Source organism: Heptranchias perlo, chromosome 17 (genome assembly GCF_035084215.1).
Source record: "Heptranchias perlo isolate sHepPer1 chromosome 17, sHepPer1.hap1, whole genome shotgun sequence".
Taxonomy (NCBI): Eukaryota; Metazoa; Chordata; class Chondrichthyes; order Hexanchiformes; family Hexanchidae; genus Heptranchias; species Heptranchias perlo.
This window is the reverse complement of record NC_090341.1, coordinates 19,173,791-19,193,143: the sequence shown is the minus strand read 5'-3', so window position 1 is coordinate 19,193,143 and position 19,353 is coordinate 19,173,791. Positions and strand designations below refer to the sequence as shown.

Below are 19,353 nucleotides of genomic sequence, written 5' to 3'. Positions count from 1 at the left end.
GAGCAATTAGGACGTGCATGCTGACAGCATCTGCAGCACGTGTGTCAGAAAAGATTATGGGAAGAGGGAGATGTGGAAAAGGAGAAGGAGCGTTAAATATGCAGAGACCCCTTTTATCGGGATCTTCAGCACGCCATGTTGTGATGGCTGCAGCGACGGCCCACCCAGTGATCCGAAGCACTGTCTCCTCTAGGGGGGTGAGGACGTGTAAACGTGCCCATCCCCCTCAGGTCCCTCCTGCTGCCGGCTGTTATGTGCCGCCTTCTCCTGCAAGACAGAGGACAGTGTGCCAGTGAGTCTCCTGCAAGGTGTGTGCGTGATGTGCCTGTTGTGGTAGAATAGCTGCCAGTTTGTGTGACTTAAGTGGTGGTTGTGTGCCTGCAAGTGTGGTACTATGTGTGGGTGAGATGCAGCATGCCCAGTGCAGCATTGCATATGGATGGGCAGTGTTTGTTGGTGGATGGGTGGGTGACGGAGAGGATGATGCGTGGAGCAGTGGTGCAGTTGGTAGGATGTGCCACTTGACACTTGCATTCACTCACCTTGACCACTCGTGTCAAATCATTGAACTTCTTTCGGCACTGCACCCACGTACATGGTGCAATGCTCCTGGCATTTACTTCCTGCGCCACAGCCTGCCAATGCATACGGAGCTACAGTCTGGAGGGTCTCCGACCACCCTGCGGATACATGTTGGCCCTCCTTTCGTCCACGCCTTCCACCAGGGCCTCCAGAGCATCATCGGGGAAGTGTGGAGCTCTCTCTCGCGCCGGTCCTACTATCCTCGTGGCCATCTTTCCCTCCTCCAAGTAAGCTGTGTACCTGCCATTTGAAATGTGCACCTGCACCTTTTAAGAGGTGCAGGCTGCTGATGACGTGCGCTGTGCACGCCCCATTTCTAACTTCCTCATTCTGCGTGCAGCCTCTCAGCAGCGCGGGTAGCGTTGGCTGCACGGAGATATCATGGTAAGTAGCAGGCAGCATGAAGTTCACGTGCTGCCTGCGTAGAGGCCATCGAGCGCAGGGTACTAGCGCATCACGCTACCCCAGCCTGAAAACGGCCCTTAACAAACTTTTCCCCCCATGTTTGTAATCCCAGTTGGAAGATGGGTTTTGGTACTGTGCCATTTGTAATGGATTACTTGCTGTCATTCCATAATGGCAAATATCTGATTTCTAATGTGTAAACTAGATGGAGTGTGTGGGACTTAAGTGGACATTACAGATACTTTCATTTTAATCCAGATGGTTTAGTTTAAGTGATTTGGGAATTCTTTTTCTGTTCTGATGATAAACAAAATTTGAGAAAATGTTATTTTAATCTGGCGTGATTTTCCCCCCTACCACCTTTTAAATTGTGATCTTTCTTACAGCTTCCATAACTACTGCTACAACTTGTGATCCTGTTGTGGAAGAACACTTTCGCCGAAGCCTTGGAGAGAAGTACAAGCAACCAGAGCCTGTGACGAATTCGGTTTCTATCACAGGATCAGTAGATGATCACTTTGCCAAAGCTCTTGGAGAAACATGGCTTCAAATCAAGGCTGCCAAAGATGGAGTTTCTAGCAGCCCTGATTCTGGTTCAAGAAGGGGACAGTCCTCACCTTCATCCCACATGATCAATCACAATCACTCCCCTTCGGTCGTCTCTTGAAGAGTGGACCACATTGCATTCTGTGCTGAGTGAAATGCATGGTTTGACTGAGCTTGAACACTGCTAAATAAGTGGGGAGGGGGATATTTTTTTTTAACTAGGCACCTTTGTGTATATGCTTAGCATTTACAAAAGGGTGCCCTAAAAAAAATTAGCAGGAACTATTCATATAAGTTGTATGATGTAGCATCCTAATCTCCTGCCTCAGTTACCAAAGAAACCTCTGATGCAATTCTGCTGCCCCAAAAAGCCATGCTAGGATTGGTTGACCCAAACGCTTTGGCCTCTGCTAGTTCCTTTGACTAGAGTTTGTGTGGTTTGCTTACATTGCTTTTCTGTTATGTAATTTTGTATGTTTATATACTTGAAAAGAACTGTATGTCTGATTTGCACTATTGGGGAGTGGTGAAGTTGCTTGTCAACTTTACATCAGATTTTCTTGCTTTGTTAGATGGCAGACTGCTGACAATGAGGGCTTAGTATGATGTGTATTGCGCTTTACAGAGGCAAAACAGCTTTGGAAGGGAAAGTCTCATACAGGTATAAGCCTTTCTCTAGCTTCAGATTACATTTTGTGCTTGGTGCTCACAACTGGACTGCATTTTTTTTTTCAAAGAACACGGGCATTTTGTTTTCCTACACCCTTCATCTGTATTTGTCAGCTTGTTAAAATAGATTTGAGATATGAAGGTCAATAGTGCTTCTATTAAAGTAGCTGCATGATTTTTAAAAATAGCTGGTATCTATATTGTATAGGCATAATGAAAATTAATACTAGAGCTTTTTCTTCAGAACTGTAGTTTATTTTCACCAATAACAGTCCTAGATACTTACTGCTGGTACAGTTTTACTCAATGACATTTAAGCATGTATTCACACTGGTAGAAGCCAGCAAAAGAGGATAGCCTCAGGAAAGGCCCGCATATAATATTCAGTAGATTATAAATTCCATGGTACAGGCGGCAATAGCTTTGTGCATGACTGAATAATCAATGCATAACAAATACAACCTGCTTAATAAAATAATAAACAATAGCTCCCATTATGTCTGTAAAATCAGACTCAGATTTACAGTTAAACAAGTCGTTACTTTATTTGAAACAAGAAAATACTTGGCTTGGCTTTAATGTGGTAATGCAGATTGTCATGGCTTGCAGAATACAATTTTAAAATTTTTTTATGCTTACTCTAGTCCTGTGCCAAGGTGTACATTCCTCCAATAGTATAATGCTATTTTGTTTGCTGTATTAATAGCTACTACTACAACTACTACTACTAGAGGCAGAGGTACAGAAAGCAGCTGTGTAATGCTTTATAGCTTCCCATTTTAGCCTTTGCCTTTGAGAAAGTCACACATACCCATACATTCCGTCATCCCAGTAAAACCATACACATTTCATCGCCACCTTACTGGGTAGTTACCGCTTGTCTGCTTTGGCATTCAGTACCCTACTCTGTAGGAAAATCACTAAATGAACACTTTTTATATAGGTAACTATAAGACCATCATTACGCTGTGCGTAAAGAATGTACAAAAAAAATTCGTAGGTATTTTTTGAGGAACAATTAATTTGTTAATGATATGTAGCTATTTAATTTTCCCTGTCCTTTTTGTTGTAATCATGCAGTTTTTTTTGTTTGGAGAAAAAAAGTTGATCTTTTTTGTTTGGTGTAGATTTGTCTGTTATAAGGTAAAAAGTGCAGGAACACAGTTATCTATGGAAACACTGCGTTAGCATTAATAGCCACTAGTTCATTACTGCTACAGGCTACTGAGCATTATAATGGTAGAAGGCTGTAGCTGCTGTCTGTGGACTCTATGCGTCTGGTTACTTGGCTGTTTTTTTTAATGTGAGACAACTGAACAAGAATACAAACAACAATCCAGGGATTGTGGATTAATTATAAATTTCAAGAGACTGCAAAACGTTCTACAATGTATAGACCAGATTTGTCTACAATTTTCGTTACTACAGAAAGCAGAAATGTCTACAGTGTACTTACTGTTAGTTTCAGTTTGTAAATTTGAACTCTTATCCCTCTTGTTTGCGGCCTTGTTTCACCCAAAATGGAAAAAAAGCTTTTGACAGGCCACTTTTTGTACTTAAAGTAGCCTCAAAGAACAATAAAGTGCTCTTAAATCATTTGTCTCTTGCAGTTTCATTGAGATTTGTTACCTGTTCTTTTTAGATCAGCAAGTATGGAAAATATTGCAACCAAAGTAAAATTTAGTAAGTGTAGCAGCATTCTTCCACTTCGAAATAAAATGTTATAATCGAAGAAGTCATTTCCTTTCTGACCTGACCTGAAAATCCACCTGGAAAATCCATTCTGTTTTCATGACTTTGCTATTTTAAATCAATAGAAAATGAATGGTCCAGATGTAAGCCATAGGAATCAGTAATTCCCTAGCGAAAGTGAACATTATCTCAGATCCTATAGAAGGGAATATTAGCTTAACTGAAATTGTGCTCAGAGGATATTGTATGAGAGGTGTGCTTTAGATTTTACCAGTGAGGGTGACCACATTACTCATCAGTGAGAGATGTAGTTTACCCATCAGAAAATGTTAAACAGAGACCTGTATCATTATATTAATACCACAGAAAGATTTTAAACTTTAACATAATTTAAAGTTCAAAACATTGCAAAACTTTCATGTGGAATAATTTCCGTTGTGATGTAAAGTTAAATCATGTGAAATGCCCTTGAATCCTTGGGACAGGGCAGCACAATCATCTCAATCAATGTAGAGGTCATTTCATCGGGAGCAATGATGAGCGTGACCCACGAATTACAAAGAATTACAAATAATGCACGGAAACAGGCCATTCAACCCAACAGGTCCAAGTCGCTGTTTATGCTCCATGTGAGCCTCCTCCCACACTTCATCTAACCCTATGGGTCCCTTTCTAGTTCCTCCTTCAGGCCTTTCTGTCAACTTTTTCTGTTCTACAAGAGGACTGTTGCTGTTGGCCAACGCATTAGCTTCACTCGTTGCTTCAGCACCTCTTGAATGAGAATTCCAAAGGAGCAACGTAATATCCTGAACAAAGCAGTCACTTGGGATATAGAAGAGGGGTTGTGACAACATCAGCTGAAATCTATAATTGTATGTCTAAATTGAACAATCACTTTCTTGTATTCAAATTGCATATCAGCTGGTGGTGGAGAGATCAAAGGATTCATATTCCGGCTCCATGAAATATAAAAAATTGTTATTGAACTTGGACTTTAACTCTGTTCAATCCTTGTATCCGTAAAGGATTTTTCTTTTTACATAACATCACCCATCTCTTTCTCAGTGCAGTAATTGTCTATTGAACAATGTTACGCTTCATAGGTGCATTGTGCTCAAATAACTTGGAAAATTACAAAAAAGCATTTTTTAAAAAATTGTATAGTCACAGTACATTTCCTAACCACATCGATCCCATTCAGCACACTGTCTAGTGGGTGTGATGCTATACTAAGGCAAGCACATGTATTTTTGCCCCTCTTATTTTTTAAAAAAAAACGTGCTTTGTTTTTATATGAATTAATGAAAATAATAATGAATAAACTGGCAAACACTTAATTAGAAACATGAAAATATTAACCACACAGAAAAATTCAGAGGGAGGAAGAAAGAGAAATGCTGTACATGAAGAATAACTTAATTCAGACAAGGATTGTTGTACCTTCATTTCTCATTCTCTGCACTGTATGTAGCTGGTCATCTGAATCAGGAAAAATGAGGGAAGCTTAGTTTTGACGGTATGAAATCCCCTCCTTTTTCATTTCTTATGATCTCCCTGGGGCACGCATCAACTACAAGCAAGAGTACAGGCAGCTGACTTGCTGCCAGACCATCATCAATATTATTCTCAGCTGGCAGAGAATGTCTCCCTCTTTTCCCGACTTACTGTAAAAAAAGCAGCTGGCCTTCCCTCAGCGTTCCCAACAGCAGAACATGATTGGAGTTAGGAACTTGGCAGAGTAGAGGGAATTAAATCTGATTTTTTTTTTACAATCTAACCAGAGTGCTCCCTTTTAAAGGGGCACAACTAATAGAAAACTAAATCATAAAAAACCAAAGGAAACTTAAATCGTAATATTGTTTGCACTATGCACTCCAGTCCCTGCAGTGTCCACCGTTCGCGGAAGGCTTCAAACTTATTCCAGCGGACACTGCGTGCTCCTTCCCCAGGGCCACCAGGACACGGAGGAAGCCACAGAAGAGAGGCAGGCAGGCAGCCAGAGCAACTACCCCCTGCCTTGGGCCATGTTCAACCTGGACCTGTACATGGTCACCTTGGCCAGGTCCAGGAGCAGACCCACGAGGAGGTCCTCTGACTTGATCGTCCCGTTCCCCCAACCCCCTACCGGACAGCTGAAGATCAGGAGCGTGGGACTGAAGTGCGGCCAGAAGTTGAGGTGCAGCCCCTTCAAATAATGGAACAAAGGCTACAGCCTCGTGTTGCGTGTAAATGTGATACACTGACTCATCCAGGCCGCAAAAGTTATAGACGCCCTGGGAGTCCGTGAGGTGGCTTAAAAACCTATTTGACAGGACTGCTCCGTGCAACACACCACCCCAATTCCCCAATGGTGCAGGGGAGGACTCCCACGTGGAGAGCCCTCCATGGGGCACTTCCGCCGCACAGCAAGATGGCATAGCATGTCCAGATGGAAGACGAGGGCGAGGAAGTGGAGAGTGTGCAGGAACAGCCCTTACAGGAAATCCCTCCGTGCAGAATAAAATGGCACGGAGTGAATTTCTGAGAGACAGCTCAAATTGTGAGGCGTAAGTTCCCGAGGGAGGTGTCGGGGCCTGGCGCTCTTGAGAAATTCCGTCCGAATGGGAGTAAGGTCGGACAGGATCGTTCCACACACTTGAGCCTGCTCGACTCACCTGGTGGATTCTGGGCCGAGTGTGGCTTTCAAGGCCTGGATGGCTTTGGCTGTGTGCTGGATGTAGTGCAGGACATCTGTTCTGCCAGTGCCTCTGGTGACATCCAGCCCACTCCTCTGCCATCCAGTACGTCCTTGAGTCTGGTTACCTTGGCAGCCAGGGTCCTCCTCTCCACCAGCCGCGTGTCGCCGAAAGGTGACGTAATGGTGCTACGAGGTACGGGAACGTTGTGGTTATGTTACTGGACTAGTAATCCTGAGGCCTGGACTAAGTTCAAATCCCACCATGGCAGATTGGGAATTTTAAAAAGCTGGAAAGAATTACTGAGCTTCGGGAACTGGTCACTGAAACTCCCTTCTTTGGCATAAGAACATGTTAGTCCTTAACCTTTATTCCAAGTTCTTGCTTAAGATGCTTTTCAATTTTCATCTAACAGTATCCATTTTCCCTTCTATCTAACCAGCTACCAATTCTTACGAGAAAAAATATTCTCCATTATGTGAGTATCTGTGTCTTTTGGAACTAAACTTGCGTTCCCTTGGTTTCAAACATTGATTGCCACGTCACAAGTGCAAACAAATCGCACTGGGAAGGCACTGCTGCATTTTTGGATTTTCACTTTAGATATTTTTCTCGGGCTCAGTCTCTTAGACATTTCCATAGGTGTTCGCTCACTCCTTATGATCCAGAGTGTGTGTCAGTTTGGGGATTTTTGATCTTTTTTTTAATCAAAGAAAGGATTTTGGAATTGAGTTATGTTTGAGTGTTGTGTTTTAAAACAAAATGAATTTGCACAGGTTGTGTAAAAGAAGCCACAGACTGCAAGCAATGAAATGTGTATCAAAGCCAGAAGGGCAAATTTGTGGAATGTCACACTTCTCAGTCTATTTCAACCCGACACAGTGAGGGTCAATTGCCTCGTCCCATTCAATTTGAGAACAGCCAGAAATGCTTTCTTAAAACCCACACTCCAATGATTTTCACATCGTTCACCTGAGGAAGGGGGAAGCCTCCGAAAGCTTGTGAATTTAAAATAAAATTGCTGGACTATAACTTGGTGTTGTAAAATTGTTTACAATTGTCAACCCCAGTCCATCACCGGCATCTCCACATCCAATGAGGGAGTTAGATATTTAAGGCAGACCCGAAACATGCGACAGTATGCCTGTCAAACCCAAATACTTTGTAGCAAGACCAGGGAGTGAACCCAAAACTCTTGTTACTGGATTTCAGTTTAATGGTTATGTCACATGCGCTCATGTGATCTTTCTTGATTTCAGAAGGCAGTAGAATACATGTTCCATTAGACTGTGGCTTCAGCTATGAACTAACAAACAGATTTGTTAAACAGTAAATGGATAAGTAACCAGAAACAATGGCACACTCGATTTTCAGTAATCATTAGCTCACTATCAGGAAGATAGAATAACACATAACACACATCTTCTGTGCTAAACTACAATGTAAACTGGACTGGAGACAAAAGTCCCAGAATATTACCCTTTATGTCATAGTTTGTTGCTTACCATTTTTGGAGTCTCTGTCTCTGATAGCTTCATATGAGGTACTTGATTTGACAAGATAGGCTGAGGCATACTTTTCAAAAAAAATGGCTGGGGCAAAGGAAATGTAAATATGTGAACCTTAAACTCCAAATGAGCTGACAATCAAACATATATTCAAACAAAGTCCACAAGGTGCTTGTGTTGGAATTGAAAGGTTTAAGCAGTCTATATTCTAACGCTCTTGTGTATTAAAACAAGCGGAATCATTTTCTGTGCAGGAACCTAGCTTTTAACATTAGATCTCCCATGAGAGAAGAAACAAATACCATAATACATCATAGACAAAATGCTTTATTTTTATCACAGACACCAAGTCAAGTTTGCTAATTAATGGGTGCACATCATTACTTTCACCAAGTGATCAACAAACTGCTAAATAACCAAAAGAGGAGACAATTATATTTCTGCTATTTTGCGGATTTGAGGGAAAGGTCAAAATGGTCCACTGACCCACTGTCATTTAGGAAGCGTGTCCAGGGATTTTCTCCTAATTGTCTATCCCTGCTTTCATGTAGGAATCAATCAGCAAGTGCCAAAGAAAGATTTATACCTTCAAGTGATAGGAAAATGCTACCAGTACTCGGGCAAGAATTTTCATTAAATGTCTATTGATGATGTCCATCATTTTAAGGGGTTACATTTTTATCTCTGCTTCAGTAAATGAGGATGGGGGAGCGGCACGTGCTCAGGGAAATGGGGTATATTTTGGAAATAAGTTATTGGTGTGAAAGCACATGGTTCTGTTGATTGTCTCTCCAGTTAATGCAATACTGAAGCAGGAATATGATCCTTCCCCACAATTTGCCCCTGCATAAGGAAATGACATTTCTGACAAATGAAACTAATCCTCATGGTGTCTGACTATCTGGAAAGTCTATGTGAGGAATTGTTGTTGGTGTGCTAGTTGGGGTTTAACTGGGTTACTAACAGTTTCTGGGTGAAGATATTCTTGCTGGAAAACATATGATTTTGCTGTTTTGAGTCTCATCCTCATATTGAAATCCTTCCATAGCCTCACACTCCCTATATTTGTAACATCTTCTAGCCCTACAACCCTCTGCTTCAAGATACCTATGGTATGTTTGATAATTCTAGTGTAGCATGACGTTTATTGCACAAAGGCTCTGCTTCTGTCTGTGTCTGATGTGTAGATGTCATAAGCCACAGCTGCATAAGGTAACCCTGGTACCACCCTTCCACTCTTCATTTTCCTTCAAGGTAGGCACAAAGAATAGTTTTAAAATGAAGGAGAACAACCCCAGCTTTTCCAGTCTCTCCACATAACTGAAGTCCCTCATCCCTGGTACCATTCTAGTAAATCTCTTCTGCACCCTCTCTAAGGCCTTGACATCCTTCCTGAAGTGTGGTGCCCAGAGTTGAACACAATACTCCAGCTGAGGCCTAACCAGTGTTTAATAAAGATTTAGCATAACTTCCTTGCTTTTGTATTTTATGCCTCCAGTAATAAAGCCCAGGATCCCATATGCTTTTTTAACAGCCTTCTCAACTTGTCTTGCCACCTTCAAAGATTTGTACATGTGCACCCACAGGTCTCTATGTTCCCGCACCCCCTTTAAAATTGTACCATTTAGTTTATATTGCCTCTTCATTCTTCCTGCCACACTTGTCTGCGTTAAATTTCATCTGCCATGTGTTTTAAAGGGAGTGCAGGAACAGAGAGACCTGGGGGTGTATGTACCTTTGTATCTTTGAAGGTGGCAGGACAAGTTGAGAAGGCTGTTAAAAGTGCATGTGGGATCGTGCGCTTTATTAACCGAGGCATATACAAAAGTATGGAAGTTATACAAAAACTTTATAAAACACAGGTTGGGCCTCAGTTGGAGTATTGTGTTCAATTCTGGGCACCACACTTTAGGAAGGATATCAAGGCCTTAGAAAGGGTACAGAAGAGATTTACTAGAATGGTACCAGGGATGAGGGACTTCAGTTATGTGGAGAGACTGGAGAAGCTGGGGTTGTTCTCCTTAGAAAAGAGATGGTTAAGGGGATATTTGATAGAGATGTTCAAAATCATGAACAGTTTTAATACAGTAAATAAGGAGAAACTGTTTCCAGTGGCAGAAGGGTCTGTAACCAGAGGACACAGATTTAAGGTGATCGGCGAAAGAGCCAGAGGTGACATGAGGAAACATTTTTTTACGCAGCGAGTTGTAATGATTTGGAATGTACTGCCTGAAAGGGTGGTGGAAGCAGATTCAATAGTAACTTTCAAAAGGGAATTAGATAAATACTTGAAGGGAAAAAATTTACAGGGCTATGGGGAAAGAGCAGGGGAATGGAACTAAATGGATCGCTCTTTCAAAGAGCTGGCACAGGCAGAATGGGCTGAATGGCCTCCTCCTATGCTGTACATACTATAATACTATGTTTAGGAGATATTAGGACAGAGGTAGGTCTTAGGGAGGGTCTTAAAGGAAGAGAGGTTGAGGGACTGAGAGGTTTAGGGAGGGAATTCCAGAGCTTAGGGTCTAGATAGCTGAAGTCACAGCCACCGATGGTGGGGCGAAGGAAATTGGGGATGCACAAAATGCCAGAATTGGAGGAACGCTGAGATCTTGGAGGGTTGTAGGGCTGGAGGTGGTTACAGAGATAGGGAGGGGGTGAGGCCATAGAGGGGTTTGAACTCATGGATGGGAGCTTAGTGGCATTTATTCAATTTTTATAAATATTTTGACAAGAAATAACAAATAACTTTTTAAAAATGTAATTATTTCAGTTTCTTAAAAAAATTAATTTGTTTATATAAAAACTGGATAAAATTGTAATTTGCAATTTTTGCTGGAATTAAACTATGACCAACTGGTCATTTTTATTCTACATAATATAAAGATGAATTATAAGGGCTGTGGTCTAGAAATGTGCTGTAATTGTTTTATTCTCTCCTTTTATAGAGTTATTTGTCCTCGTCAGCCACTATTCCCCATCTTCAAGACAGGCATCCAGACAACTTGGCTGCTATCAATACTGCTCTGTAACTGAATGCAACGAGGTGCCCAAGAGAGTCTTGCCTGCCAATTTTCCCTCTGTTCCAGTGGGAAAGTGTCTGTTTTTGTTCCGTGCCTTCCCTGAAGGCCCAACTGGGATTAGAAACTTCTTATATAGGGAATTGCAGGCATGAAGCCATGTTTTACCACTTCATGTTACAGTGGTTTAGTGTATGAACTTGTTGTGCCATTTGTTCTGTGGGCTTTTGACTCTCACTAATATTGTTCCTTACACCAATATACAAATTTTGTTTAACATGGAACCATAAACGTTTACAGCACAGAAGGGGGCCAGTTAGCCCATCATGCGTGCCCGCTTTTTGCTAAAGCCATTGCAAACGAAGCCCACTGCCCTACTCTCTCTGTATCTTTCCGTGCTTCATATATTTATTCAATTTTCCTTTAAAAAATGTAATGGTCTCTGCCTCAACCACTCCCTGTGGAAAAGCACGCCAAGTCCAATAAATCTCTGTGTAGAAAAAAATCTCCTTATCTCCCTCATTACTATGTTATTAATAATTTTAAATTCATGACCTCTTGTCACTGACTCCCCAACCAGAGGAAACAATATTTCCTTATTAACTCTGTCAAAACTCTTAATTTTAAAAAACTTCAATTAAATGTCCTCTTAGCCTTTTCTGCTCCACTGGAAATATTACCAGCATCTCAAGTCTCCCTTCCTAACTCTAGTTTCCCATCCCTGGCATCATCCTGGTGAATCTACACTGTGAGCTGCCTATGACTTTAATGTCCTTCTTGTATGGGCCACCTAAACTGCACAAAGTGGCATAACCAATGTTTTGTATAAATTCATCATAACTTCTTTGGGCTCGATTTTCGGACATCCGAGATGGCGGGTTCGTGGTGGAGGGGCTCCGAAAATCGGGGATTCCCGGGGCGAGTCCGGAGCCTGGATCCGACCCGCCCACTTCTGGGATCCCCAGTGACGTGCTTAGATTCGCGCGCAGCCCCTGCATGGGATCTGCGGTTGCCCTCCCTCCTGCTGTGTAGGTGGATGTGTCACAGCATTGTCCCACTTAAATCAATTATTTACATAGTTCAGGTTGTTTTCAGACCTGATTGACATGATATTTTAGGAGGGGTGGGATTTTCAACTCAACTGAGACTGTTTCCCGTACTGTGGGAAACACTCCCAGTTGAAATGGACGTGTTGCAGCCATCAGCCTGTGGCAGCTGCAAAGGTCCATTTTACAGGTGGAGGGGGGGGAGACCCTCACTCATTGCAGGAGGCCACTCTGTCACTTTGGACAAAGTTTGGCCTCCACCACCCTCTTCCTAACAATAAAATTCACCAACTTGCAACCTCAACCCCGGTGTGCAGACACATTTACCTACTTTGCGGACCCCCTCAAACGTACATCTTCCAGATGGGGGCCTCCATAGCTGCAGTCATGGCCTCCTCGGAGGACGAACAGCATCACCAGCCTCACCGGCCACGCCGTCAACCTCTGACGTGGAGCTCCACAACACAGTGCTACGACACATCCACCTGCACAGCAGGAGGGAGGGCAACCGCAGAAAGAGATGCGTCGCAGAAGGCACTACGCTCACCACAGGGTCTACGGACTGAGGCTCAGCATCCTGGACCTCTCTGAGGAGCAGTGCATACAGAGGCTCAGAGTCACTTGACATGTAGTCGTGGACGTCTGCAGCCTCCTTCATGCTGAGCTGCTCCCAGCTGGCCCGAGCACCATCTTCTTACCTGTCGCCGTCAAAGTCACCACTGCCCTCAACAACTTCTCCTCCGCATCCTTCCAGGGTACCACCGGAAACATCACCGACGTCTCTCAGTCGTCTGCACAGAAGAGCCCTGCAAATACACCTACACCCACTCTGCAGTGACACTATGGGTGGCATCAGCTGTGGGTCTTCATAGTGATCCTCAGGAAAGAGCATTATTGCACAAACCAGACAAGATTCGCAAAGACGTGGCAGTAGTGGTGACAATATAATATGTAATGTGAGTTGATCAGAAATTAAATATAAGTAAAAACCATGGCAAACCCTCAAACACCTTTGTACATCCCCTTCATGCTCACGACACGTTTGCCTTATGCTTCCTACTGCACATATGTGATGCATGCCCTGTGGCTGCAGCACAGGTCGTGGCAGGTTGGGTGAGGCTGACTGTGAAAGAGATGCATGAGAGGGTGAGTATGAGATAGAGCCATGAGATTGTATGAGGATTGGGTTGAGTGGTAGTGGTGGGATGAGTACTGGGGAGGTGAGTAAGTGCAGGTAAGATAAATGTAAGGACTTGCACAACACCAGGTTATAGTCCAACAGTTTTATTTTAAATCACAAGCTTTCGGAGCTTACCTCCTTCGTCAGGTGAATGAAGGGATTCTAAAAACGCATAGCATATATAGTCAGAGAACAATGCCTGGTGATTACAGATAATCTTCACATCAACGACACCTTTGATTGCTGTGATCGTCTCCCAGCCGAGGTGTTATAGGGGGCAGTTGGAAAGATTATCTGTAATCACCAGTCATTGTTCTCTGACTATATATGCTTTGCGTTTTAAGAATCCCTTCACTCACCTGACGAAGGAGGTAAGCTCTGAAAGCTTGTGATTTAAAATAAAACTGTTGGACTATAACCTGGTGTTGTGCAAGTCCTTACATTTGTCCACCCCAGTCCATCACCGGCATCTCCACATCACAGGTAAGATAAGGATGAGCTTTGAGTGGGTGTGAGGAGTGATGTGATAGAGTAGTGTTGGCAGTGCAGAAGGAGATGTGGGGTGGGGGCGGTGATGTGGCAGACGGAGTGTAGGGGAATGAGTAAGTGACCTACTTAGGTCATTGAAGCGCCTCCTGCACTGTATGCAGGTGGACGATATGTTGGTGGTGCTGGTGACCTCCTCTGCCACCTCGAGCCAGGCCTCCATGTTGGCAGAGGCAGGCCACTTCCTCCCGTCTGCCAGGGAGAAGATCTCTGTCCTCCCCCTCCTCCTCACCCCATCCAGTAAGACCTGGAGTGAGGCATCATTAAACCTGGGAGCAGCCTTTCCCCTGGGCTGCTCCATGCTGTAATTTTGCCTATTTTCTGCAGCATCAGTGGAGGACTGCCCCTTTAAATAGGGCTCCTCCAGCTGACAGTGTATGATGCGGCTGTGCAGTACGCCCGCTGCGCAGCTTTCCAGCGCAAAACCTGGAAGCCAAGGTAAGTGGGTTCAATTAGGCTGCGATTGCAGGCAGAGCACCCTAAATTCACAGGGCACATTACCCACGCTCCTATTTATAAAACCCCAAATTCTAAAAGCCTTTTTTACGGCTTTATCTGGTCATGGGCTCGATGGGCTGAATGGCCTCCTTCTGTGCTGTAACCATTCTATGACTCGATCTACCTGCATTCGCACCTTTGCGGAATAATATATTTGAACTCCTAGGTCTCTGTTCATCTGCACCCTTCAGTGTCTTTCCATTGAGTATACATTTCCATTCACTGTTTCTCCTTCTCCCAAAAAGTATTACCTCACACTTATCCATATTAAATTGCATTTAGCCACCGGCCTTCCCACTTAATGTGCCCTTCTCTTCCTGAAGTCTTTTACAGTCCTCCTCACTGTTTGTCAAATCTCCTTTTTTCCTTTTACTCCAAGTAGTCCAACTGAAGAATACATGTTGTGGAAAACCAATTATTTCAATTAAGAGGAAAAGACTGTAGTGCTGTATTCCATACATCATAATTAGCTGGTATGCAATGATATTGAAGATGCTGAGCCTTTGTTGTCATTGCCAGACGTTTGATTTACATCTTAATTGAGCACATGATCACCTATTCCCAATTAGCAGATTGCATCGGTCTGTTCTCCATTTTTAAAGGACTTATCTTTATAGGGCTGGAACTCCACAGCAAAACCCGTTTAAGGATATCAAGCTCCAGTGACACTAACTCTCTACACTTCATGTGGAGCGGTGACCAATGGTCTGACCATTATGGGTATTCTGTGGCAGAAACTCTTCGGGCCTAGATTGAAAACATTCTCTAGAACAAACACCATATGCAGATCTATGCAACATCTGACTCCACTCCAGGAAGTATGAGCTGAGAGAGTCTTACCTACTCCACCATTTTCTCCAGTCAATGGGAAGTGTCCAGGACATGAACCAATGTTTGGCACATAGACTATTCTGAAGGTGTTTCAAACATACAGTCATCTAGATATTGGTAAGCTTGTAAGCCATTACATTTTTGTGGTAGTTATTTTCTATACCAAAATATTTCCATAAAAAAACTAACCAAAAATGAAGACTTTGATTCCTGAAGAGTGGCAAAAGAGAACAGCAGGCCTACCTTGGATTGAAAGCCGTGGCTATTTTTGAGAAGATGATTTTATTAATACGGTCTGTTGTTGCTAATTACACTGTTCTTCACGTGCAGTTATATCTTCTAATAACTTGGTTTCAAATTATTTTAAACCTCAGCATCTGTAATATTCCTAAATGGTATTATTTTTAAAAAATAAAACGGTTCCATTAGTCTGAAGAAAAAAAGCCAAATGATGAGACCATATGATTTTCACTATCAGATCAATAGAAGGTTCATGAATAAGTAAAATTAGACCACTCCTTTCTACCAGAAATGAGATATACTGTTTCCATGGAACTAAGCGGTAAAAATTCCAACGTGCCTGTTCATGCCATGACTCGGGAGTGCACGTTGTCCCTAACATCGTCCTTAATCGGCATTTTGTGGCCTTCCTCTTGGTCTTGATCTCTCTACGTGAGAGTGTATAATAATCTTTTCCAATCTGATATCACTCATTCTGTTTACATGTCAGAACCATACAGCATCTTTCAGTGATTCATTCCACTACTGTTTTGCTCAGTTGACATTTCTTTAATATTGTGCTGTTTCTAAGTTTGTGGATCCTACAAATACCTAGAATGACATTATCTTGGCAGTGACGTTGTAACCTAGATACATGGGCCAAATTTAGCTTTAGCAGGTTATCTAACAGTGTCTGCCATTAATTAGACTTGCCCTTGCACGTTTGGGTTTTAACATTTTTTTGCGTGGCAAGTTGCTGAAAGTGCAAGGGAAATAGGGCAAGCAATTGCGTATCTCCTTAACCAATCAGATTGAAGGATTGTGAAATTAATAGCACAAGGACTGAGAAGGAAGTGTAAATTAGAGTGGGTGAATTCAATGTCAAATCAGGTACAGAAAGAGAAATAGAGGGGGAAAGAAAGATTGGATCGAGAGAGAGAAAAAAAGAGACAGAAAGGAAAGGTAAAAAAAAAATGTAATTTAAAATTTTACATTTTTTAAATCTCCAACAATTAAAACCTGAAGGAATGAGACCACACACTTGTAATAGTTAAATTGCAATATCAGATTCATTGATTGGCAGTAATTAACACTTATCACATTGTTATAAGGGTACTGAGACTGGAATGGACAAGACTTAACTTTCTGTGGTGAGTTTAGTTCATATCTACCACACAAATACAGCAACTTCACGCCATTCAATGCATTTCAATGGTGAGGCAGAGAGCGAGATGCCCTTTTCGCAAAGCTAATGGCGGAGCAGTGCAACTTTTGGATATCCGCATTTAACCGCGCATCAGCCCCTCACCTGAAGTTGCGGTACCATTTGAGCATAAATAACAGTGAGTGTCATTAGCCTCGCCCTTATTTTGACAGCAAAATCTGGGCCTCAGTGAAAACACAACAGTAGTCCTTTAAAAACAAATCAGCAACAAGAAAGCATTTACATTTTAATTATTTAGGAGTAGTATAACTGTGGGAAATCAGCCAAGGTGGCTGTATAGGAGACATAATCACTGTATAGGAGACATAATCACTGTATAGGAGACATAATCACTGTATAGGAGACATAATCACTGCTCTGCTCAATTTCTTTCTTCCCGCGCCATTTAGCCTGTGGCTGGATGATGCTAATGTATATTCAAAATACTAGAATTATAATTATTATGTATGGATCAAAAATAGCCAAGTTAAATAGCAGCTATTTCATTTGGTTAAAACGAGGAAAAGAAAATGTTGCCAAAATCAATTTTTGGGAATTGTCTCCAGATTTTTATTCTCCATGTAGTGACCTTTTAATAGTGCTGTCAGCTACAAACTCAATTACTCAAAGACTGAAGACATTTTTGCCCAGAGCATCCTGAAGTAAATGTAAGGTGCCTACCCCTAAGCATGACAGAAAAGGGCTATTAGGTGCCTAGGCATTACAGTAATACCCAGACTCCCAGCTGTTTATAACCAAATAAAACAAAATGGAGTAGCTTACACATCTCACAGATAAGATTAAAATACTTCACACCTTCTCTACCTATTCCAAACGCGACCCATCTGCATCCCATCACAGCAATTCCAGAACTCCATAAATATTTGTCCAGAAGCAAAATATTGCAGAAGCTGCAAATCTGGAAATAAAAAATGCTGGAAACACTCAATAGGTCAGGCAGCATCTGTGGGGAGAGAAACAGAGTTAACACTTCAGGTCGCTGACCTTTCATCAGAATATTTGTCCAGATTCGTCTGGGAAGGGAGGTAGCTAAAGATATGCTAAGCATGGCTCTAACTTCCCCCAAAAAAAGACAAGTTGAGTCTCCTGAAACTCAGGCGTTCGTACTGGGTTGCACAGCTCGAGACCCATTGCCAGAAAAACTCTGACTGGCCATGAAGGTGAGGCACATTGAGCTAGGCTCAACTTTTTATTAAACTTCATATATACGGGGTTCCTCTCAGTAAAGTCCTTGAATACATTTATTTCAAGTAGCAGACAGCGTGTGCAATGGATGAGCTGAAGTAGCCTTCTTGTGGTCAGCCACTAAGAATCATAGGTAGTAGGGTTTTCAGTTTTTTTAGAGAATGAGAGTTCAGCTGTGTTTTTCCCTAGACTCCGAAGCTACGGCAAATGAGCGGAAAGACCACTTTGGATAATCACCTCCACTTTAACCCTAGAAAACACGGAGATGTTCTATGTGTAAATAGTTAATCCATAGTTCATTTCTTTTGATTCCAAGACCTATTATATGCGCATAATACTCTACTGGGAATAATATAAAACGTAGTTTACCTGCTAATATGGAAGATCTTTCTAATTCATTCATGACTTTATTCATTGTGACTTGTTGGGTTTTCCTCAGCCAACAATCATTAAACAGACTGAGTACTTAGCTTATTTCTCACGATTTCTAGGAATCCATTTTTTATTGCTTCTGAATATTTCTCTATCCCTACTATGCATCCTCTAGCTGATTGAGGTATACATGTTTTTCTAGTCAGCAAAATGATTCACCTTCAAGTTTTGCATTTGATCGCTTTCTATGTGTATCTACCTGTTACTTCAATCATTTGGACACTATGCTAATGAGACTTCTGTTTAAACAGAGCATTGGCTCAGTCACCATTTAATTACCTATACAAGTTTAGACGTTGTTTCTGCTTTACAGGCACAATTCTCAGCTAGAATTGCAATAGCTGCTATTACTGCATTAACTGTACGCTTTACGTATTTTTGTTTAGTGTCTCCTTATACCCCTCTCCCCGGCTCCTCCACTATAGTCTGTAACGTGAGAGGACCTCTGAATTTCGTTGTCACTAAGAATAGAGATTCCTCCCTTCTCTTTGCCCATCAAGCCAAACCTCCTCCCCGCCTCCTCCCACTCTAGATTCAAACCCCCTTTTCTCTCTAGTTTCTCCCCAATTTTACCCTTGCCTCCGCCTAGCTCATCTCGTTCATGCGACCCATCTCCTGCTCCTTCAATCCTATTTCCATTAAATTCCTGACCACCCAACTACCCTTCCTGACCCCCATGCTGGTTTTGTAAATGGTTTCCTCTCCTGAGGCACTATCCTCTTAACTTTCAAAACCGCCATCACCACCCCTCCTCAAAAAGCTACTCGTGAACCCTCTGTCCTTGTTACTTACCACCCCATCTCCAACCTCTCTTTTCTCTCAAGTCCTTGAAAATGTTATCGCATCCCACATCCATGCCCTCTGTTTGAATCTCTCCAACTATCCCATTCTAGCACTATTATCTGGAGTTCCCTAAGGATCCATCCTTGGCCTCTGTCCTTTTCCTCATCTGCATGCTGCCATTTGGCGACATCAACAGCAGACATGGAGTCAGTTTCCAGATGTACACTGATAACACTCAGCTCTAGGTCTCCACCACCTCTCTCGCTGTCTCTGTGCTGTCTGACTTCTTGTCTGCCATCTAGTCGATAAGC

The 19,353-nt window shown here is 42.4% G+C and overlaps 1 protein-coding gene across 5 annotated transcripts in view; it reads left to right on the top strand.

The window, feature by feature from the left end:
* vgll4b (vestigial-like family member 4b) overlaps positions 1-3,800 on the top strand; it is a 106,900-nt gene extending 103,100 nt beyond the window's left edge. For all 5 annotated transcript variants that reach the window (XM_067998654.1, XM_067998653.1, XM_067998655.1 and 2 more), the window contains one exon: positions 1,374-3,800. In XM_067998654.1, coding sequence (XP_067854755.1) covers positions 1,374-1,654 — 281 coding nt within the window. In that variant the 3' untranslated portion in view covers positions 1,655-3,800. The remainder of the gene's footprint in view (positions 1-1,373) is intronic.
* Positions 3,801-19,353: the final 15,553 nt, after the last annotated feature.